The 25722-nt window shown below is 34.5% G+C and overlaps 2 protein-coding genes across 2 annotated transcripts; one reads left to right on the top strand and one right to left on the bottom strand.

Moving 5' to 3' along the window:
- Positions 1 to 7591: 7591 nt before the first annotated feature.
- LOC122302889 (transcription factor MUTE) lies at positions 7592 to 9442 on the top strand. The gene is made up of 3 exons (XM_043114349.1): positions 7592 to 7758; positions 7833 to 8231; positions 9128 to 9442. Exons 1-3 carry the CDS (start codon positions 7663 to 7665, stop codon positions 9230 to 9232), a joined length of 600 nt encoding a protein of 199 aa, XP_042970283.1. The 5' UTR covers positions 7592 to 7662; the 3' UTR covers positions 9233 to 9442.
- A 6242-nt stretch (positions 9443 to 15684) lies between these two features.
- Positions 15685 to 16995, bottom strand: LOC122299926. Its single transcript, XM_043110431.1, has one exon. The coding sequence runs from the start codon at positions 16993 to 16995 to the stop codon at positions 15685 to 15687; it is 1311 nt and encodes a 436-aa protein (XP_042966365.1).
- Between the last annotated feature and the right edge of the window lie 8727 nt (positions 16996 to 25722).

Genomic DNA, 25722 nt, shown 5'->3' with positions numbered 1-25722 from the left:
CGTTACATGAACGTTCGAACGTTAAAGATTTTTACGTGCAAGCGTAATATTTTTTGGCGCCAACGTTTGAACGTTAATCCATGACGTTCGAACGTTAGTGGGTGAAGTTCGAACGTTAGATAAAGTATTTGATAAATATGACTATAATTTAAATTTTATGTAATTTTTAAATAAAATAATGCATCATTTGTGAAATTACAAATTTAAAGATTGAAATTTGAAGCGCAATGATTTAATATTAAAATTAGATAAGCTAACTGTAGTATATTATATACTATATATATAATATATAATACACTATATTAAATACTAGTTAAGTATATAATAGATATTATATATATAGTCTAGTGCTATATACTATACTATATATAGTCTAGTATATATTATATAATATATATAGTATATATATACTCATTATATATTATATATATAGTCATTACATATAATCTATAATATATAATATATTATATAGTTAATATATATAGTATATATTATTGTATATAGTTAATATTATATATAGTTAATATACTATATATATATATTATTATATATTATTTATAATAATAGAGTATATTTCTTTCACATACATTTGAACGTTAGTGGGTGTAGTTCTAACGTTAGATAGAGTATTTGGTAAATATGACTATAATTTAAATTTTATGTAATTTTTAAATAAAATAATGCATCCGTTGTAAACAATTATTACAAATTTAAAGAGATTGAAATTTGAAGCACAATGATTTAATATTAAATTTGGATAAGCTAACTGCAGTATATTATATACTATATATATATAATATATAATACACTATATTAAATACTAGTTAAGTATATAATATATATTATATATATAGTTTAGTGCTATATACTATACTCATTATAGTCTAGTATATATCATATAATATATATAGTATATATATACTCATTATATATTATATATATAGTCATTACATATAATCTATAATATATTATATAGTTAATATATATAGTATATATTATAGTATATAGTTAACATTATATATAGTTAATATACTATATACATATTATTATATATTATTTATAATAATAGAGTATATTTCTTTCACATACGTTCGAACGTTAGTGGGTGTAGTTCTAACGTTAGATAGAGTATTTGGTAAATATGACTATAATTTAAATTTTATGTAATTTTTAAATAAAATAATGCATCCTTTGTGAACAATTATTACAAATTTAAAGAGATTGAAATTTGAAGCGCAATGATTTAATATTAAAATTGGATAAGCTAACTGCAGTATATTATATACTATATATATATAATATATAATACACTATATTATATACTAGTTAAGTATATAATATATATTATATATATAGTCTAGTGCTATATACTATACTCATTATAGTCTAGTATATATTATATAATATATATAGTATATATATACTCATTATATATTATATATATAGTCATTACATATAATCTATAATATATAATATATTATATAGTTAATATATATAGTATATATTATAGTATATAGTTAATATTATATATAGTTAATATACTATATATATTATTATATATTATTTATAATAATAGAGTATATTTCTTTCACATACGTTCGAACGTTAGTGGGTGTAGTTCTAACGTTAGATAGAGTATTTGGTAAATATGACTATAATTTAAATTTTATGTAATTTTTAAATAAAATAATGCATCCTTTGTGAACAATTATTACAAATTTAAAGAGATTGAAATTTGAAGCGCAATGATTTAATATTAAAATTGGATAAGCTAACTGCAGTATATTATATACTATATATATAATATATAATACACTATATTATATACTAGTTAAGTATATAATATATATTATATATATAGTCTAGTGCTATATACTATACTCATTATAGTCTAGTATATATTATATAATATATATAGTATATATATACTCATTATATATTATATATATAGTCATTACATATAATCTATAATATATAATATATTATATAGTTAATATATATAGTATATATTATAGTATATAGTTAATATTATATATAGTTAATATACTATATATATATTATTATATATTATTTATAATAATAGAGTATATTTCTTTCATATACGTTCGAACGTTAGTGTGTGTAGTTCTAACGTTAGATAGAGTATTTGGTAAATATGACTATAATTTAAATTTTATGTAATTTTTAAATAAAATAATGCATCATTTGTGAACAATTATTACAAATTTAAAGAGATTGAAATTTGAAGCGCAATAATTTAATATTAAAATTGGATAAGCTAACTGCAGTATATTATATACTATATATATATATATAATATATAATACACTATATTATATATTAGTTAAGTATATAATATATATTATATATATAGTCTAGTGCTATATACGTTACTTTCTAAACGTTCGAACGTTACTTTCTAAACGTTCGAACGTATATGCATATACGTTCGAACGTGAAAAAATGCGGGAATCTTCCCACACATTTTTAACTAACGTTCGAACGTTAAAATTTAACATTCGAACGTTACTTTTTAAACGTTCGAACGTATATGCATATACGTTCGAACGTGAAAAAATGCGGGAATCTTCCTACACATTTTTAACTAACGTTCGAACATTAAAATTTAACATTCGAACGTTACTTTTTAAACGTTCGAACTTATATGCATATACGTTTGAATGTGAAAAAATGCTTCAAATTTCCCACACATTTTTAACTAACGTTCGAACGTTAAAATTTAACATTCGAACGTTACTTTTTAAACGTTCGAACATATATGCGTATATGCATATACGTTCGAACGTGAAAAAATGCGGGAAATTTCCTACACATTTTTAAAATAACGTTCGAACGTTAAAATTTAACATTCGAACGTAAGTTAAATAACGTTCGAACGTCATATCAAATCAGAGTAGTTTTAATGAATAAACGCACGGGAGGAAGTAGAATCATTTCTTCTGCTTCTCCCGTGCGTGAAAGAGAGAGTGAGGGTGAGAGAGAGTTGTGCGTTAGAGAGAGAGTGTGTGTTAGAGTGAGAGAGGGTTAGAGAGAGAGAGGGTTAGAGAGAGAGAGAGTAGAGTGAGAGATGATTAATATTTTTGCTCTCTCCATTGATTTTGGTAAGGAAAAACTCTTTTTTCCTTTAAATGTTTTGCAATTTTATGATATTTATTTTGTATCTTTTTATATATATGTCTTTAACTAACTAGAGTTGTGATTTTTTTGAAGGATTGGTTGTTGTGACTTGTTCAAAACTTGTGATTTGTAAGAGGATATTGTGAGTGATAGGTATATTTCTAAACTTTATTAATATGTTTATATATTTTGTTGTGCTTTTGTTGTGGATAATGATGAATATTTTGATGTGAATAATGTGAGTTGATTGTGGATTTTGAAGGATTAGATATGGGTATAATATTGTGAATTGAGTAGTGAATTTTGACTGTATATATTGTGAATATGTTTTGAATTGAATATTATTGATGAATTAGAAGGAATTGAATTGTTTATGTTAATGAATTAGAAGAAAATCTTTGTGATATGGATTATGTAATATGATGAATTAAAATGAAAATTTGTGTTGTGTGTATGCTTATTCTTAAAATGAAAATATAAATATTTGTGTATATTTATAGATTAAAATGAATATGTTTTACAATTGTGTATGGGAATTTGAAGCATATGTTATGGTTATTTTTTTGTGACTATGTTTTGGTATTTGTGAGTTAGTTATTATTGTGCATATGTATATGTGATTTGTGAATTAGTTTATTCTATAGGGAATATGTTTATATATTGTGAATTTGTATATTACAGTATCTATTAAAATTGTTGGGAATATGTAAAATATTGTAAATTTAGTTGTGAATATGTTTATATATTGTGGAAATATATGATATCATTTTGAAAAAATTTGTGAACTTTTATTGAATATGTTGGGAATAATTTATTAAATTATGCAACATGTCATTAATTTAATTTTTATTTGTATTTCTTTTAAAATGTTACTTATTTTGCAGCATTTTTTTTTTATCAAATGAGTATATGATATCAAGACAATAAGAGTTGGAGTCTCTCTTGGAACAATCTGATTTAGAAATGCGTTTGCAGGAGCAACATAGAGACCAGGAGGAAAGAATGTGCAGTGAAGTTTAAGAACAAGTGCAGAGGGAGATGAGAGTCCAGATAGGGCGTGTTATGTCACTGTAGTAGAATCGTGGTGGGCGGGGAAAGAAGAAGAAATGAAATCAATTCAGTTTTCTCATTGTATAGAACTTTTAATATCTAATTTTGCAACTATATAAAACATTGTTAGTTGCTAATTTGATGGTATAATATGATGATACAATTTGTATATTTTTTAGTTTTATGAAAATAGTATTTTTGATCTATACGTTCGAATGTATATAACAAACGTTCGAATGTTGGTTTACATTAGAACTAACGTTCGAATGTAATTACACAAAATTATGAAATAACGTTCGAATGTACGACCCAACGTTCGAACATGTTCACCTTCAAAATGAATACAACGTTCGAATGTTTAAATGATTTACGTTCGAACGTTTTGTTTGACGTTCCAACGTAAATATGATACGTTCGAACTATAACCAACGAACGTCAAATTTTCTCATTCGAATGTCAATCAGTCTGGTTAACGTTCGAACGTTCTGTTGGACGTTCAAACGTTACATTTTGTGACAGATTTCAACTGTCACAAAAAATCCCACGTTCGAACGTGACATCAAACGGAAGACTTCCAACCGTCACTAAAAATATTTTTTTGTGACGCTTGTACAGTAAACTGTCACCAAATGTAATCCGTGACGCACATTACGTGACAGTGGTGGTGACGGTCAGAAACCGTCACCAAATATATTTCGTGACGTTTTTTCCATTTTTTGTGACAGTTTCATCTGTCACTAAAACCTATTTTTGTTGTAGTGTGGAGGTTGGGAGCCTTTGATGTCAAAGTTAGTATCGTATTAGCTTTTTGTACGAGTAAATATAGACTTCAAAGAGAATTCATAATACCTGGGCATTGCCTTTTATACCCAGTTAATTTCTAGAGTCAGATGCTTGTGCCCTGTGTCAGGAGTACATGATATCACCTCAACGGTTTCCTTGGTCAAAGCCCATTAGTGTGGCGTGGCCTCTTGAGATGGCGCAATAAATGCGACATAGCTCCCTATCTCCTTTACCTAGTTACAAGTCTATTATGTCAGTTTTTTCCTTACTTATTGTCAAAAGATCAAGTGTACCCTGTGTTTACTGCCTGCATGCCTGCACAATGCTCTTTAGGGCTAGGCGCCGTGGGGGGAGGCCTGGGTGACGTATCCCTTGCCTCCGCCTTTTGGGACTTACTGCATGATCATGGCCATAAACCGAACTCAATTTTGTGACAGGGGGGCCCTAATGGGCTGATGGATCATCCGGCCAACTTGAGCTCCCTCCATCCATGCCTACACTCTAGGCCTTTGGCTCGGGAAAAAATTTCCTTACAATATTTTTAACAATATTAATCACAAAAACAACATGGAGGGGAAAAAAAGTACAAGAAGAGAAAAGGCCAGGCCGAAAGAATAAAACCAGCAGAGAGAGGGAAGAAAGAGTCCCTCCCAAAGGCTATCTATAATCATAAACTGCTTGTAGGGGGTAATTTTAGAAACATCAATCAATATAAATATGTTTTGGGAGTATAACCAAGGAGCTGACCCTTATATATGATCCTCTTTGGAACTGGGATATTATATATAGTTATAGTTCTGTCACCAAGAGGACCAAGCAATATGAAAGCACCAATTATATTTACTACTCCAAATGTTTCTGTACGTGGGATTAAAATTACGTTGACTTCGTGCAGAAAAATGCCGGGCCTGAAGAGTGAAGAAGATGATCAAGACGCAAGCCGGCGGCCACCACTGCCACTCTGGATCTGGCGTGGGGCTTCGCATCCTAATCATTTGGGGACCATAGGGATTAAATACATGATTCATATGCATCATGAACGCGAGATCAGGTCACACATGATCAGTACTGGACATGCACGAATATTTACCAGTTTGCCCAAGCTCATCATAACTTTGTTTCACGTAATTACCGCGAGGCAAGTAAGTTTGGCTGATCATATAATTATATATATATATATATATATACATGTTATTGATGTGGTGGGTTAGCTTTATAACGAAATTATTGTTCATTATAGAGACAGAATATTTATTGATTAATAGTGCATGAGTGCGTGTCATCCTTTCCCAAGAGCCTGCATACAATATATATGCTAATCTTATCTGCAAAATATAAAGAGAGTATGTACTTTTACACAATAAATTAAGGCCACAAACTCTCATGCATGCAAGCTACATGTTTCTTTTACTTTGTCCCTTAAAAAAAAGGAAAAAAGATAAACTATAAAAAGAGGCAGGTTGCATTATAGTACCCTTGAAATATGGCATGAATAGCATTTTTAAAGCAATTAAAGTATGAACACGCTAGCTAGCTAGCTGTTAATTAATAAAGTCTCTGACATGTACCGTTATATTAATGTTACAAGTTTGGTGAGTTGTGACATGCACAGTCTACATTATACCTACCTAAAAGTAAATTGACATGCATCATTCAATTTCTTTCTCATTTTTTCGGTCAGAAATAAAAGCAGTATATTCTTTAGGCTCACAGGTCTTTTATATATATATATATATATATTGCATGCATGTACAATTATAATTTGTCCCAAAAGATCAAGTTGACAAGCAAAGATAGATTTAATTATGTATACTATATATATTCTTAACACTTTTTCTCACGGGAGGTTAAATTTATCCTCAATAAGTGAGCCTAACATTTGAAATATTTAATTATATGCAGTAGAGTGCAGAATCAAGACTCAAATTCAAGATATATGATCTGATACTATATAAAATGACCCCAGCTTATATCAAGAACTTAAGCTTATGGCCGGAAGATGTGGACTTAATTATTTTACCGTATTCTTAATTAACAATGTCAAGGATGCATCACCATGCTAGTTTAATTAGCTCGTTTTAAAAATTATACAAAATAAGATTAAAAAATAGTTGTTGCGTCTGTGTCATTCATTAAGCCATTGTTTACACTAATAATTACCCGGGGGGGAGGGAAAAGACATTGCTTTCTTCTTTTCCGGATTGCACGCATGCGATATGGCAAACAAATCCAGCGAATTAAGAACTTGAAACACGAATTTTGAAACCCTGAGGGATTAATAAAAACAAAAGATGATACAATAAACCGCAGTGATGAGTGATGAAGAGGTGAACATGGCATGAATGTTAGAGAGTTAGGAAATTAAAGGAGCAGATAAATGTGCATGCATGGAAAAAGATGAGAGAAAACAAAAAAAAAAAATCCCTCCTTCGAACTAACACGGGCCACGTAATTGACCCAAGATAATAAGCGTGAGACGCGTAATATGAGACAGAGAGAGAGAGGAAGCTGGAGGGTTAAAAAGAACCTCACGAGACTGCAACATATATCATTTAATATGAACCAAGTCCTAGTTTTCTACCTCTATATATATTGTGTCATATAAATTGGGGGAGATATCGCCTTCGTGAGGAGGAAAAGTGGCTGTGGCTTAAAGGGAAACAAAGGTCGGTTGCAGACTGCACCAGAAACATGTCTCACATAGCTGTGGAGAGAAACAGGAGAAGACAGATGAATGAGCATCTCAAAGTTTTACGCTCTTTAACCCCATGCTTTTATATCAAAAGGGTAACCTCTCTCTCTCTCTCTCTCTCTCTCTCTCTCTCTCGATACTTAGGGTTTTAATGCTCAATGATGTTTAGGGAGATCAAGCATCTATAATAGGTGGTGTTATAGAGTTTATCAAGGAGTTGCACCAAGTTCTACAATCTTTGGAGTCCAAGAAAAAAAGGAAGAGTCTAAGCCCTGGCCCTGCTCCTAGCCCAAGACCAGTGCTACTGCTGCAGCCAAGTACCCCTCAGTTTGATAGCAGTACCTTTGGCTTTGAAAATGCTAAGGAACTAGGAGCATGCTGCAACTCTCCAGTTGCAGATATCGAAGCAAAGATTTCAGGATCGAACGTGGTCTTGAAAATTGTCTCACGTAGAATCCCTGGACAAATCGTAAGGATAGTCAGTGTGTTGGAAAGGCTTTCGTTCGAGGTTCTTCATCTGAATATCAGTAGCATGGAGGATACTGTTCTATACTCCTTTGTCATTAAGGTATATATATAATAAATCCACTCTCTTATCTTTGAACTTATTTGTATTCACAATAATCCACTCTCTTATCTAGGGCACAAATTAAGCCAACAATATTAAGATGATCGATCGGTGCAACAGAACTCACTAATAATTTATACGTCAAATTATATTGTCCAGAATCTGGTGAGAATTAAGTACTTTCGAAGGAGATTTCACTTAGCATTCTTAGGTTCCTATTATTTGAATTGCAGGCTGAAATCAAAATCTATGGGAGAATGTCTTCTGCTTTCTTGAGCTTCATGCAGTTGGCATACCTTCATGGAACGATGGATTTTAGAATTAATTGCCTAGCTACCTGAGAACGTATATGTGCTGGAAACCTGCCACAAATGGAACACATAAACTTAATTTATGCTTGGTTAGACACAAAAAATCGTTTTGAGACATGCAACTAAATCACCAAATAGATGGAATATAAGCTGGCGCACGCGCTTAATTTGGACTAGCTAGGTGATCATGTACGTTATGTGCAGCCCAGTATTAATACAAACTCGATCAGCATCATCATGAGTACGTAATATCGATCATAAGTTTGATTTAATGAACTCTAGTGAATAATTGGATATATGCCGAACATTTTCGTGTTCGGACTTTGGAGTAGTACTACTAGTATTAATTAATTATGTGATGAAGGCATGCATGCATACAGCTAGCTAGCTTAATTCTGTACATGAATAGTTACAAGCACGTAATTATTAATTAATTACATTTTCTTGTTCATAATTAATATACGTATTTGAATAATTTTCTGTCCATAAATTACATATATATATATATGCATTACTGATCATGCAGAAGTTACATGCATGCAAGAAATCGCAATAATCTTTGGGCTTTTGATTCAACTTTTGCAGATAGGGCTTGAATGTCAGCTGAGTGTGGAGGAACTAGCTGTGGAAGTTCAACGAAGTTTCTGCTGCTCAGACAATACCAATAATATTTATGCAAACGAGATTTAGTTTGTTTTGGGTCATGATCACCTTACTTATGAATTTCAAGGTCTGTTAAAAATTATTATAATACGCATATATATATGCATCTTAATTACAAATGTTGGAAGTCGGAAGTACCGTTTGCCGCATACAATATATAGCTCAAAGAATCGAAGTAGTAGTTCATGAAGTTGATCCTCATTAATATATAAACACATGCAGGATGCAGTAGTGGTATATATATACATATTTATATAAATTAACTATAAGTAATGATCAAGCTGTCATAATTAACTATTACGCACGTACGTTGATCATGATGATCATGTTACCTACCGGCCCCCATGAAATTGGTTGTGCAAAACGTACGCAATGATCAATGGGTTCCAAATTATAAGTACATGGCACTTGTTTAATGTGTAAAACCGCATTATAAGTTAATTTGTAGCTGGTACGTCGTAATTAATTGTACTAAAAGTTTGTTTATACTTCCAGTGATTGTATCACGCATGCATGCAGTAGCTATATAGTACTTTAAGAATTTATCTGCAGCGGTACGTACGTACGTAAGTGCGTGTTACCTGTCATCTTATATAATAAACTTAGATGATCATCAATTTGCGAATTAAAGGTACGTACGGGTAAACACTACTAGTTTTATATACGCATGCAGGCGATCCATTCCTAAACACAACTACTTAATTTTATATATCAAGTTTGAGTATATTATATGTAACAGCAGTACGTCGTCTAAGTAGTAATTGCCTATATATATATATATATAACCCTCAACGAGATCGAGCGTCCCCGTAATACCACTGAATATTATACATATATATATGGTCTGATATGATACAATATTGACAGCTATGCATGCATTAATTTCTAATTAGTTATAAAATAAACTATTCAAAACTTTAAAACATATATATATATGTATGTATGTATGTATTATAATCTCAGTGTTTCATCACATGACGTACGTACAATAGAGAGCACCAAAGAAGAATGGATAGTAATTTTATGATTAATTAGGTTTTCTCATCTTTAATGTCTGTGGAGAAGATGATAGCTCCAAGCTATCAGAACAGAAAACCTAAAGAAATTTAGAAGCAAGAAAAAGAATTGAGAGAAAGTTATTTGAGTTTCGATTGAATGAAAAAGTTAATCTGTACAAGACTTACCTCTATATATCCTTTATATACAAGAACTGATTACACGTGTTACATAAATAAATGACTTTTTCTAACTAACTTATTGGCTCATATGTACATATGTCAACACACCCCCTCAAGATGCATTGTGTATATTTATCACTCCCATCTTGGAAAGGAAAAGTGTAAATTGTGGTGAGGCCAAAGCCTTTGTAAAGAAATCTGCTAATTGGTGCTTTGAATTCACATGAAGAGTACATAGTATTCCTTCTTGGAGTGGTTTTCTAAAAGTTCTGTTGTTGAGTAGGGGAAACCAAAGTAGCAGAATCGAGATTGGCAACTTTGCCATTAGGATGAATACCACGCTATCTTTCTTCTTGCAAGATCAAAGAAAATACTCTATTGATATCAAGAAATAGATCTATCAACAAAATTTGAGATCGAGCACTTGCAAAAGTGTCATTAAGTCCCATCAGGAAATGCATCACATATTCTCGTTGCCGATATTCAAGAATAGCCTTTAGGACTTGACAATTACAATTTATTGAACAGACCCAAGGAGGCAAAAGCATATAATTCATCAATTCATCCCAAAGAGTCTTCAATCGAGTGAAGTATGCACTTACAGAAAGATCATCTTGCACCAAATCTCCAATTTCCTACTGGATCTGAAAAATTCATAGTGTATTAGTTTGCAAATAACATTGCTGCAAATCACACTAGAGTTTTCTTGCAGTGTTGATATAGATGTAACTTGATGCTATCTCTTTCGATACAGAATTAAGTAACCATGAGAAAACTATATCATTAACACTGGATTAGAAATATTAGATGGCAAGGTAAGACTTCCATCAATGAAACCAAGTTTGTTCTTAGATCGTAAAGCAATTTGTATCGATCGACTCCAAGCATGGTGATTATCTCCAGTTAATGGTTGCATAACCAGCACAATGCCAGGATTATGTGCATTATTGAGATGGTATAGACTTGATGAATTATCTGTAGGATTGACAGAGGAAGAAGACTCCATTAATGATAATCAGATTTCTCTAATACCATGTGGAGAATATGATAGCTCCAAGCTATCAGAATAGAAAACCTAAAGAACTCAGGAAGCAAGAAAAAGAATTGAGAGAAAGTTCTCTGGGTTTCGATTGAATGAGAAAGTTAATCTGTACAAGACTTACCTCTACCCTTTATACACAAGAATTGATTACACGTGTTAAATAAATTATGACTTCCTAACTAACTTACTGACTCATATGTACATAGGTCAAGAATGTCCATGCATATATATATATATATATATATATATATTTTTGAAAAGAAGAATTTGTATTCATATTCATCTTAAAGCATTGAAGCTTGGATACAAGAAGGGATTCCTCTCATTACAATGCCCTCCTCAGAGAGTTTGAGTGCATCCTTAGCTAGTAAATGAGCTATTGTATTAATGTTCCTAGGTATATACTGCACAGACCACTCCTCCATCGAGCTGAGCTTGTGCTTGATGTCTTGTATGATCATCCCACCTGAGTTCCACTTGACTGCATCACAGTTTATATCATCTACCACTGTTTTAGCATCCCCCTCTAGAATGACTTTATCTAGAAGTAATTGTTGGCACAAAGAAACTGCTTTTAGAGCCCCTAATGCCTCTGCCATAACCAGGTCTGGAAATAACACCCTTTGATGCCTGAGAGTAGCTACTACCTTTCCATTCCAATCTCACCCCTATGCCGATTCTACTCTTGACACTATCCACTGAGGCATCCCAGTTAGCCTTATGATATTGATCAGGAGGGGCAGACCAGTAGGATTGAGTAAGGTAGTGGCCAACCTTTTACCCCCTGATATCTGGTTTGCATCCTTAAAATCCTTAACTTTTTTATTTGCAGCCTTCACTAGATCATTCGAGTCCATAAACCTGCTTTCAAACACAACGCTGTTCCTCCTTCTCCATATCATATAAGCTGTTTCAGCAAATACAACAGTACTATGTTCATCTAGAATAGCAAACAATTCTTTACAAAACTCTTTGAAAGGCACTTTCCTCACCTTCAATTTCTAAAAACGGTTAAGGTTATGCCCCCATACATCTTGGACAGCACAACAGGACCAAAGGGCATGAGTTATAGATTCTGGTTCTGTCTTACAGATAGGACACAATGGGGACATTATTATTTTCCTCTGCACTAGCTTATGGTTAGTAGGCAAAGAGTCATGACATGCTCTCCATAAGAGCATACATGTGGCACTCGATACCATTAACTTCCATAGCTTTGTCCATAATTCACACTTCTGCCTAGCTTGAGAGGATTGCCCTTTCTGTTCAGCTGACATCTCCCCTGCCAAATAGTAAGCACTCCTAACCGTGAATCTTCCATCTTTTGCACACCTCCATATCAACTTATCTTGGATATTACTCACACTAACTGGCATTCTACACACTGCTTCCACTTCCTCATCCATGAAAACCTCTCTTAGAGTGTCCATTTTCCATGCCCCTGAGCTTGAATCAATAAGTGCAGACACCTTACTGGCAGCATATTCTGATTTAAGGGGAGATTGCACCTTGAAGGAAGATGGTCTAGGAAGCCACTTTTCTGTCCATATGTTCACTGAATCCCCATTCCCGATTCTCCAAAAGATTCCCTCTTGCAGGATTGGTCTTGCCTCCAAAAAGCTTCTCCACAAGAAAGAAGCATTGCTTCCAACTTTGGCCTTTAAAAAATCAGTTTTGAAGAAATACTTTGCTTTAAGAACTCTTCTGCTAGGGAAGAGGGATTTTGAATGATCCTCCACCCTTGCTTTGCAAGAAGGGCCAAATTAAATTCTTCAAAGTCCCTGTAGCCTAAGCCTCCCTCCCTTTTAGATTTTCCCATTTGTTTCCATGGAATCCATTGAGTTTTTGTCTTCTCTTCCCTATTGCCCCACTAGAATTTTTTCATAGACTTGTAGATAGCATTTAGCATTGCCTTGGGGAGTTTGAAAATACTCATGCAGTAAGTTGGGATTGCCTGAACTATGTACTTCAACAACACTTCCTTACCCGCCTAGGATAGGAATTTTACCTTCCAATTGCTCATTCTATTTCTTATGGACTCCAAGATTGGTCTGAAAGCTGCCACTTTCTGTCTTCCAATATATGAGGGGAGGCCAAGGTATTTCTCGTAGGATCTAGCTTCACTCAGCCTAACACCTGACAAGATAGCATCCTTGGCTTCACTTCTTGTGTTCCTGCTGAAGTATACTGCAGTTTTCTCCAGGTTTAACCTTTGACCAGATGCATTCTCGTATTGAGTTAGTAAGCTGTAAAGCCTGCTCCATTCCAATGCATTAGCCTTGCAGAAGAGCAGACTGTCATCTGTAAAAAAGAGATGGTTAACCAATAAGGAGCCTCGAGCAAAGGGAAAACTAGAAATAAAGCCCTTCTCCTCAGCTTTGTTCATCATCCTGCCAAGTATCTCTGAACAAAGGATAAAAAGATAAGGGGAGAGAGGATTCCCTTGTCTTAAGCCTCTTGAAGGGTGAAAAGGTTGCTGAGGAATTCTGTTGATCATCAATGAATAACTCACTGTTTCCACACAAGCCTTGATCAAACCCACCCATTTCTCTTCAAATCCCATTCTTTTTAAAACCGCAGCCAAAAAGTCCCACTCAATACGATCATAAGTCTTGCTCATGTCCAATTTAACTGCCATATACCCTTCTTTCTTACCCCTCATTCTGTGTTGCATTGAATGCATAGCCTCATATGCAACAATAATGTTGTCTGAAATTAGTCTACCAGGTACAAAGGCACTTTGGGAGGGTGATATTAACAAGGGAAGTATCTTTTTCAACCTATTAGCCAACACTTTAGAAACAATTTTGTAAAGAACATTACACAAGCTTATAGGTCTATACTTAGAGACAAGTACTGGCTTTTTCTTCTTTGGGATTAAGACTATGAATGTTTCATTAATTCTGCCCAAATCTCGACCTCCAGACAGCACCTCCTTAACAGCCAAAAAGACTGCAGCTCCTACACATTGCCAATTGTCTTGATAAAACCCTGTTGAAAAACCATCAGGGACTGGGGCACTCATAGGGTTCATCTCAAAGACTGCTTGCTTCACCTCTTCCAGGCTACATTCCTTCACCAGTTGCCTATTCATTTCCTCTGTTACTCCTAGTTCTATATCCCTCAGGACTTCCTCAATATTTCGGGGGTTTGAAGACTCAAACAGATTCTGGTAATAGTCTTGGAATAGCAAGCTAATTTCCTCTTGACTTCTAGCTATCTTACCACTTGCATTTTCAATTACTTTTATCTCATTCCACTGCCTTCTTTGAGTGGCACATTTGTGGAAATATTTGAAATTTTTATCCCCTTCTTTTAACCAAAGTTGCTTAGACCTTTGCCTCCATCTAATCTCCTCTTCCTCCAGCATAACATCTACCTCTCTTTGCAACCCTTTTATCTCATTATTTAAATCCCCCTTATTTATTATTTGAAACTCTTTTAGCAAGTTCCTCTTCTGCTGTAATATTCTGTTCTTCCCCCTTCCCTTTAACTTGGCCCAATCTTGTAGTCTAGTTTTGCATGTCGACAAACTATCCTGAATCCTAAGAATAGGATTCTCATTTCCCATGTTTGATTCCCAAGCTCTTTTTATAACTTCCTTGCATTCTTCCATTCTGGACCAACTGGCCTCATAACGAAAAATCTTGCCAGTTTTACTACTAGAGCTATCAATAATGTCACACGAAATCAATAGAGGAAAGTGGTCAGATTGAAGAGCTGGAAGTACCTACACTCTAGTCTGATAGAAGGACATGTGCCATTGGTGATTGCCAAAAGCTCGATCCAACCTTTCTTTGATGAAATCAGACCCTTCTCTCTTATTACTCCAAGTGAATTTGGACCCTTCATAGCCTAGATCACTGAGCTCACATTCATCAAGTGCTTCCCTGAACTTTTCCATTTGATAAAAGGATCTATTAGCTCCCCCATACTGTTCTTCATTTGTGAGCAGCTCAGTAAAATCACCACAGCATAACCAAGCCATGTTTCCTGTCGATTTTAAGCATCTAAGCAACCACCAACTCTCCTTTCTTTTTTCCACCATAGGATTACCATAGAAACCAGTTACCATCACCTTTTGACCCCCATCATCCTTACTAACAATCAAAGAAATGTAACTCTATGAGTAAGAGAATAATTCTACTTGTGCCTCATCTTTCCAAAGCATAGCTAGACCTCCACTTCTCCCTACACTATCCACCACAAAGCTACATTCGAAACCCAAACCATTTCTTACACCCTCCAATCTATCTCTCCTACATTTTGTTTCTGACAGAAAAATGAACCTTGGGCCCTTCTCCTGCACCATGAGGTGAAGTTCTCAAACTGTCCAAGGGTTCCCAAGCTCTCGGCAGTTCCAGCTCAAGAGTATCATGGTAGCTGGCAGGAGCAGCCACTGCCATGAAGAATTCATCACCCTCCTCATCTATGAGAGATAATTTGCTTCTTTTTTCCACGCCACCTTTAGGTGTTTCCTGTGTTTTCCTTTTACTTGAATGGACTTGTTTAGACACTACAATGTCTCCCTCTAATCCTTGATTAGTTAGAGATAATCTGGCCTCACGTGCTCTTCTTTTCCAGTTATTCCCTCTACATGGTACCTTCCTTTCCTTTTTAGATTCCTCCACTACCGCTGGGCCCAGCTGGTCAGGGGATTCCTCTAACAAAATTGTTGGCATGTGTCCCCCATACTCCTTCTGTGTAACTGCTCCCACATCCTGCATCATTGATTCCACTACCTCAACAGCTTTCCTCCTAGCACTGACAGATGCAGCCTCCTCATCCGTGTGAAATGATTGGCTGTCTTCCTGTTGTCTAACTTCCTCTGGTACCTTTCCATGATTATCATCTTCTTTGTTGGACTCATCTGAGGACCCCCTCCGACCACTCTCCGATGACCCACCGTCATATTTCACCTTCCCCACCTTGCCTACCGACTGAACTTGCTTTTTATTACTAGCCCTCAGCCACGCTCCATACTGCTGCCTGAAACTATCCCCCACATGCAGTCCCATCTCTATCTTTTTGCATATTCCATTCCCATGCTTAATGGATCCACAGTAATAACAAAAATTGGCCATCCTTTCATATCTAAAAGGAATCCAGAACTTCTCACCATCCTGAGAAATAAACCTGCCTCTAGCAAGTAGTTTGGTTATATCTAGCATTACCTTCACACGTAAAAACTTGCCCCAGCAGGTTTCACTACCATCTGTATCCACCATAAGCACCTTCCCCAGGGAGCTTCCCAGCTTCTGCCCCATACTCGCAGTCATTCCAGCAAATGGCATATCATGGCATTGAATCCAAAAGGGTTCAAAACAGAATTGCATTTCCTTAATAGACTTGGCACCTTCACAGTCCTGTATGCACAGCAGGCACTTGTCAAAGGACCATGGACGACCATTCAACACTCTTATTTTATCCGACCTCGATTTAAATTCCACCAAGAACTTATTTCTTCCAACCTCTTTAAAAGCAGTTTTCCCTTCTGCATTCCATATTTTAGGCAGCGTACTCATGAGAGCTCCTCTGTTAGTCTCCTTATCAGAAATCAAGCATATCATTATGCAGAGCTTGCTTTTGAAGCTGATAACAATATTTCTTCAGTGCTGACCTCAATCTCTTGTTTTTCCTCATCTGTTAATTTCAAACCCTCGTAGAGGGACGACAAATCACCATCCACCATCTCCACATACCTGAGTCCGAGAGAAAGTCTCAAAGATTTCCACAAGGAACCTTGAGAGAAAACCTTACTCTCACCAGGTGAAAGAAGGACCGCATATATATATATATAGCTAGGGTTTTTTGTTTTTTTTTTTACATTGTTTAGAAATCTACATGCAATATTCATAAATATTATTTTGCTTATAATTCACATCATGACAATCATGAATTAAGTACATCAAAATCGAATCTACATTAAAATATATATATATATATATATATATATATATAATATTCTTGATTTCTTTTTCTCTTTATGGTTTTCATGTTTTTAATTTGGTTAGATTTTTCATATCATGTACATGATGATGATTAACAACGCCCACGCCTACGTACATTATATATTCTTGATCGTGGTATGGGGGACGGACACCCTGGATTCTTGGCTGGAGCTGCAACTGATATGATGAATTATTAGGTACGTGACTACTATATGTATATATATATATGGCTTAACATAACTTTATTTAACTAATCAAATAATCAAACCTCTCAACCTTAACTTATCCCGTTAACTTTATTTAATATAAACAAATTTAATTTATCCAAATTGTTGATCTAATATAGTAATTAAGAGGTTTCGGCCATACCTTAAAATTAGCATAAATTAATATATGATGAATTATACATATTCATAAGTAGTACTAGATTCATATCAAATAAATTCGATAATCCATATGATCCAGAACGTACCATAGCTAATAATTAAACATATCAAATTTACATAAATTACAATCCTATTATAAGATTGATCTCAATATAAAAATACTAAATAAATAAATAAATAATACCACATTAAAATTAAGGTCTTGTTTGGTTACACATATGAGATGAGAAATCTGTGAATAGTAGTGAAATAATTTGAGTTAAGATTTTTTCGGAGTTTTGATAAAGGAAAGAGAATAAGTTGAATAAAAAAATTATAAAGTTAAAATAGAGTTAGAATATAATTTTTTAATATTACTTTTGTTTTGTGATTAGAAAAAGTTGAATTATTTTTTGTGTTTTGTTTAAAAATTTAGAAAAGTTATAATGATTAGATGAAAAAGTTAAAAATTTAAAAATATTTATATTTAAATTGTGTTTGGATATTGAGATATCATGATATAAGAGCATTTTTATTAGAATAGTCCAATAGTAATAGTAATAGTTGAGTTGATGTGCATTTAGATATTGAGGTAATTTCAGATTATTTGAGTTGATATGTAAATAGTAATAGTTTATGATTCCCATTAAAATATGTTTGAATATAAATAAGATGAGATAAATTTTATCATCAATTTGAGATAGGTTGAGGTATGCTTGCGAACCAAACACATCCAAATCTCATTTTTGGTTAGCAGGAGATGTAAAGAAAAAGGGTGACGAATAGCTTCACCATTTTGCTCATTCAAAGTTATCTCCAATGCAATTGTATTTTTTTCTCTTTTTAAAAATAAAAAAATTAAAATATTGTTTATTATTTGTTAATAAAATATATAAATTTACTAATAATTATTTTATTAATTTTTTTAAAAAGATGAAATACACGATTAGTCAAAACGGAGAGAGCAAAATTAGGGGTCCACATTTTCCAAGAAAAAAAAAAAACAGGAGAGAGAAAGGATAGTGCCTCACCCAATGTATGAGATCGAAGGCCCAAACCCAGTAACGAAACAAGCAGCCTGAACTTAGATAGTTAGATGGACCTAACAAACAGTGGCCTTAAAAACTTGGACAATGTCTTTTTCATTACATTTCTCTCTTTATGGGACTCACCCACTGACAATTCACCATCCCCCCTTGTTTTTCATGCTTTAAAAACATCACCATCCAATTCCTTCTCTAATTAATTGGGTCTGATCTCCCTATCAAAGAATAATATTGAACAGAAAGTGCAAACAATTAGCCGCACTCTATTCTTACTATATATATATATATATATTTCCTCAGAACAAAAAACATACCTAATTAATTATATACATAAAGCTGGCCGTAACAACATAGCACCACCATTTTCAACCTACTGGCCTGGACCCCTTCTTTTTAATATATATATCTGTCATTCCTGGCCGGCTTCCCTTTCCCAGCTGTGCATTATTATTATTATTGAGAGTCAGGTCCATTGTTGGCAACTGATGTGTAATCATGCAATCCAGATCAATCCATCTCAACTGTTTTCATTATCTTTCATCATTGCACATTCCCTGCATAAAGCCAGTGTTGCGTACGCATCGATCCACCTCTTTCCCTCCTTGCCCAGCGTTTACATCACATGTATGATTACCAGCTTCAGTCATTATTAGAGACGATCGAACTCAAGATCAATGAGCGTGACGCACTCCCCCACTCACACACACAAATAAAAGTCTGATAGTAAAAGAATGTTAATTTCACGAGAAACACAGGAGCTTTCGGATTGAAATTAACAATTGGTACGTGGAACGTATATGTGTGGTGAAATCAACGACCCCTGCATGTCGACTGCACTGCATGCTTTATGAAAATGACATATATATTAAATATATTGAGGTAACCCCCAACAAATTAAGGTGGGTTAGGTTTCCCGTGAACAAAATAACAATACAACTTATATATAGTTAAGTTTAAGTCAACCGTAATCTTGAACTTGTTCATGTCGCATGTAAAACCCAAACCAACCGATCGATGCCTCCAAATGTGTGATGAAACACAGACGTCGGGCCTCTACTAAAACCAAAAAAACTATCAATTAAAGATTATTGTAACTAAATATATACGTATGTGTGTTGGAGAGTGTGGGGACTTAAGTCAAGGATCAACTCCAAATGTCAAAAAAGTATTGGGTGGGCGAAGGGGCCCGCTTTGCAGAGTAGTTAGCAAAGCGTGAGGGTGGGTTTGACCGCACCTAACTTCCACTCTGACCTGATCATTACTACTCATGCAAAATCGTCCCACCACATCCACGTACGTACGGGACTTTCTGACGAATTAATACACACACCCACCCCAGCTCCACCGTCGCTACCGCGCGTGACCATTCCCTTGTCGTCCTCATCACTTTCATTTAATATTGTGATATCACAAATTTTAAATTTATAGGAGCATTAATTTAAAATTTTTTTATTCAAGGTGTGTAACGTATGTAGCGTAGGCGTGTACTGGATTATTTTTTTTGGGAGCGGCCACAGACAGTCATAATGAGGCGTGGTGGTGTGTACTGTATGCTCGTACTGTGTGCTTTTTTCTTTTTTTTTTTATTATATATTATAACGGGGTGGAGGCCACTCCTCAATCCCCTAACCGTTATTCCCCCGAGTCTCCACCCCGTTTTGCCTTGATAACTGAGATTTTTCGCCGTTTATTTATAGGCTTCCGTCATCTCTTTCGTTTTCTTCCACTTCTCTAGTTCCCCTTTGGCCATTTCCCTTCTCTTCGTTTCTACCACCCCCTTTCAATTTGCCACTTTTGACCCTTTTTTTAAATCTATTCGGCTAGCTCCTATCGGCTCGGCTCGGCTCCGCTTCCCCTAGCAATCCAAGATGTGCCTTATTTTGTCCCGTGTCACTTTATTTTTTATTCGATTTTCATTTTCTTTTTTCTTTTTTCTTTTCCCTCGAGCTGCCTTCCTTCCGTTTTACTTCTAAATCATTCCCATGATAACAAAATATCTCACTTGGCTTTAGAACTTTGATTATTAGACTAGTAATAATACGTGTAGTTGTCTAATATAAAAATATCGCATAATCGTTTAAAAAGAAAAATAATATCTACTAATAAAAAGTTTTTTTTTTATATAAATCTTATATTAATTTATTTTATTTAAAACATTTACATAACATTTACACAATTATAATTATAAATATAATTTCTTTCAACGCCTACACATTTTGGGTATCACCAAGTAATTAACTTTGTAATTTTCTATAGAAAATAGCTGAGATATGATCAGATCTTCGTAAACCTCGAGAAGGATGTGATTCTCTTTGAACGGGCTTCAAAAGTCTAAACTTTCACAATAATTTTCTCTAATTTTATTTAATTTTATTATTATTATTATTTTAAAATTTTATATAAAATAAAATAAATAATTTAATTTTTTTTTTAATTTTAATAATATTTTATTTAATTTTTAATTTTAATTATTATTTATTTCATTTTAACTCTTCTCAACTTAAAAACAAACAAACGAGGCCGACGACACTATTATTTTCACCCGACTATTTTTTTCACCTGACTAACAAACATTACTATCTGCAGATCAGAACGTAAGGTGCATTTCGCGTTAGGTTACGGAAAGTATCTCATGAGAGATATTTTATCTTGTCTGGAACTCCATCCGCCCAGAAAGTATTCTTGTTTCATTCCCCGAAGGAAAAAACAAAAAACGAAAAAAAACAGGGCTAGCTATCACTTCTTCATTTGACAGAAGTAGCTATACAGTACTCATGAGCCACTACTCTGTATGTTGTGTAGAGTATTTTGTGGCGGATTCTGGGAAAAACCAACTTTGGTTGTACGCCCTCCAGAGCCTATATATCTAATCCAGCCCCAGTAGTACATGCATGGCATGCTAGCTAGCTAGCTAGCACCAACTCATACATATATATATATATATATATGTACGTAGAACTGTGTCGTGTTTTAACGTTCGAAAATGTAGGTAGCGCTCAGGCCCAGAGGGCTCATAGCTGTGAACACGTCCCCGCGTTCGGTATCACGATGCAGCTGAGCTGGCTAGGGCTTGACCAGAGTGACGTACACGTACTAGGCAACCAGATTGAATACCAGTGTTTTTCTTTCCTATTCCGGGCAGTCTTTCAAGTTTCTACGGCTCAATGTGTTCGCTCAGACAAGATGATAAACAGCCATTAATTGAGTCATTGATTGATAGATCTCTACGTAGCTAGCTACCTCCATCTCTTGTAGTTTAACTTAATTAAGACGTGAAGCTAGCGATACGCCGATACCTACTAAAATGATATTCGCCGATCGTCAAAATCATGCCATATTAGAGCATTCATATTAATTTTATCAAAGTGATTTTTAAAATTTGATAAAAAATATATATTTTTCATAAATTTATAATTTTTTTATCCATAACTCACATTAGACTAGCTATTAGATTTATTAAAATAATACTATAATATTATTTTTAATAATAATATTTTAAAAAATATAATTTTTTTTTATATTTTACAATTATACTAATCATATGTACATTAATAATTTAATTTGAAACTTAAATTATTATTTCCTAACTAATTTTTTTCCTCAACTTAATTATTCAACAAACTTATTTTGTTAACCCTTCTTCTACCCAACAATTATATATACAATTTATGAAACAAACATATACATCTACAATTGAATATATACAATTTAATATTCCCAAGACCAACTTGAAAGAAGGGGCTGCAGCAGTGGTAGAAAAATTGCCATCTAATTGTTTGCCTACTTGATGTACTGAGAGAGAGCATCAAGCTCTGTTTTTGACTCTGCAAATCTCTTTTTGTCATAAGCATCAACCAAGTACACCATGGCATCGACCTACAAAATAAAAGGATCACAAATGATCAGTAAGGAACCAATCCCATCACAAAAGTTGTCTGGCCTTTTCATGTATCAACCCTACCAACCATAAATTGCTAAGAATTGGAGTTTTGTGCCTTCTAAACCCAGAGTACGTCAACATGTTAGAAACCATAATTAAATCCCTCGTTTATTTACTTCTCTATAGTTTCTGTGCAGAATCAAAATAACCATAGAAGTCTAAAGGAGAGTGTTAAATAAAATTGTGAGACCCATGTAAGAGCAAAACAAGTCTTTCCTTCCTAACTCGTTTCATTGTATCAAACAACTAATACAAGTATCAACATAATAAAGAAACCTATTCACATGCCAAAATTGATTATAGGAGAATTGCAGAAAAAACTAAATGAAGAAAAATAACAGTTGATGCTGCTGTAAAACATTCCAATTATCACCTATAATTTATCTTGATGGCCCTCAAGATACGTGACTGGTTATTGACACTTCACAATAAATTGTATCAATAAGGATCATGAACTTGAGTGGATATAGTACTCTGATAGAACCTTAGAAAAAGTGACCACCAATCACCTCAGAAAATCAACTAAGCTAAGTTTTATTGCAATTCTTGGTGAACAGATATATATTTTTAATTTCAGTCTCTCAATGTAGTCAAGTCTTAGCATATGAAACTTGCATAGGAAAGCAGGATTTGGTTAATTAAACCTCTAATCTCAATTTTCCCAAAATGAACAAAGCTGAAACATCCCACTAATATAGTTTATTAGCTTCATTTAGACCTTCACTTTTATTGAAGTTTTAAACTTTGGTTACTTACTTAGGATACACAAATTATGAATCAGGAAAATTCTTCTATGTTAACACTTAAAAAAAAACGGATATAGGGGGTGAAATGTAAAATGCATTACGGAAAGAAAGTGTGTTGTAATGAATTAAAATTTTGACACAAGAGAAATAAAGCAACCGGTACTTATCAAAAATTTTAATGAAAAGATGATGTAAACAGAAACTGGTATTTGCTTAACAGAGTAGCAGCAATCTTATATTTGTCGACTCAAAAAAGTCCTATTAATAGTAAACCAGATGCAAACCAAAACAGACTGTGTTTATAACACAGAGGGAAGGATAGGTAACGAGAAAGTAGGGGTGCTACCCGCACCGTATTTTGTGTTTATAACACAGAGGGAAGGATAGGTAACGAGAAAGTAGGGGTGCTACCCGCACCATAAGGTGCGGGGTAGCCCCCCCCCCCGCCCCCCGCCCCCGCATGGGGCGGATGAGAAAAATCCACTCCGTCCCCCGCCTCCGGTGTGCGGGGGCGGGGTACCCCGTCCCGCATGACGGGGTACGGGTGGGGGGCCAGTCCGTCCGGCCCCCCGCACCCCCCTTCTGGGCCTTGGGCCCAGAGGCAATTTCTGGGCCGAAAATGGCCCAGACGCAATTTCTAGGCCATTTTGGGCCCAGAAGCAATTTCTGGGCCATTTTGGGCCCAGAAATCTCAGCAATGGGCCATTTTGGGCCCATAAAATTATAAGTAAAAAAGAAAAAAAAATTTCCCGAAATTTAAAAGAAAAAAAAAATGTTATGTCTAAGAGTTTAATACGTAATAAACTAATAATAATAACTAAGCTATTACAAAATTGAAAGACTAAACAATTACAAAATTACAAACATAAAAGTGTCCAAAGGACATTGTATCAACATTACAAATTATTGAATACAAAATTTTTACAAATCATTAAAAATTGATCATTCTAAAGAGGCTTGTCAGCTGTAGCTTGTCTTTGAGTCAAGAGGTGTGACAGTTGGGGCGGCCCGGGCTTGAACACATTTTTATGTTGCAGAGGTGTTAGACGTCTCATGTGTTACTACAAAAATTAATATTAAAATTAATAACGATGAAATGGAAATGAATATAAAAAAATTAAAATAATAAAATAAAAAATAATTACCAGGTGGTCCAAATCCAGACTGATCACCACCCTCATCGGTCTCCTTAAAATCTAAAATATCCGGAACATGAATATCCTTTCCTATCGTCCAACTCTGTATGCATATCAATGCCTCTACAGTTGTAGGAGACAATGAACTACGGAAAGGATCCAATATACGACCTCCGGTACTAAAGGCTGACTCTGAGGCAACGGTGCTAATAGGGATGGCCAAAATACAGCGGGCAATCTCAGAAATGATGGGATATTTCTTTGAGGCATTCTTCCACCATCCTAATATATCCCAATGATCATCATCATCTTGGACCATATCCGCTGACAAATAGTTGTCTAACTCAGAAACGACCTCCGTAGATTGTTGGACTAGTGTGAGATTCTGTGCGAGGGTCTTAGTCCACGGCATTCTGCGCTTCTTTGTAGGAGGCCCGGTCACGATGTCTGTAGAAGGAGTTGGGGTCGGTGTATGTGTCTTCGATGTAGTACCACCCTTAATTGCCATAAACTCGTCATACAATTTTTTCAGGGTATCTCGGGCCAATTCACCAATAATGTCAGTCCATACCTGATCGTGAACAAGTCCCAACCCATATAACAAGCCTGAAACTTTCAGACGGGGATCAAGAATAACAGCCACATATAAGAAAATATTCATTCTAGTCAAATCTCCCCAATACTTGTCATATTTTAGCATCATGGAATTTGTCATCCCCCTCATCCTTTCATTGGAACCCCTACGCATATCTTCTAATTCTTCTTTTACCCTACATATTTGTTGACAAAACTCATGGGATGTAGGGTACAAAGAACCAGATATATTCAACGTGACATCATAAAATAATCCAAGAAAATCAACGAAAGTAGAAACTACCACCCAGTCATCATCATTAGGCTTTCGTGATCCCCCGTGCTCATCAAAGTATTTGACATATTGGATGTCTTCATCACCCAATAATTGAAAGGCTGCCTTATATTCCTGGGCCGCCTCCAACATCAAGAAGGTTGAGTTCCATCTGGTAGGAACATCAGTACAAAGACCCTTTTTCGATGTTATGCCCGCAGCCTTTGCAGCAACTTTGAATTTCTCCAATCTTGAAGGAGAAGACC

This window comes from Carya illinoinensis, chromosome 1 (genome assembly GCF_018687715.1).
Source record: "Carya illinoinensis cultivar Pawnee chromosome 1, C.illinoinensisPawnee_v1, whole genome shotgun sequence".
NCBI classification, from domain to species: Eukaryota; Viridiplantae; Streptophyta; class Magnoliopsida; order Fagales; family Juglandaceae; genus Carya; species Carya illinoinensis.
This window is presented reverse-complemented; position numbering and strand designations above follow the sequence as displayed.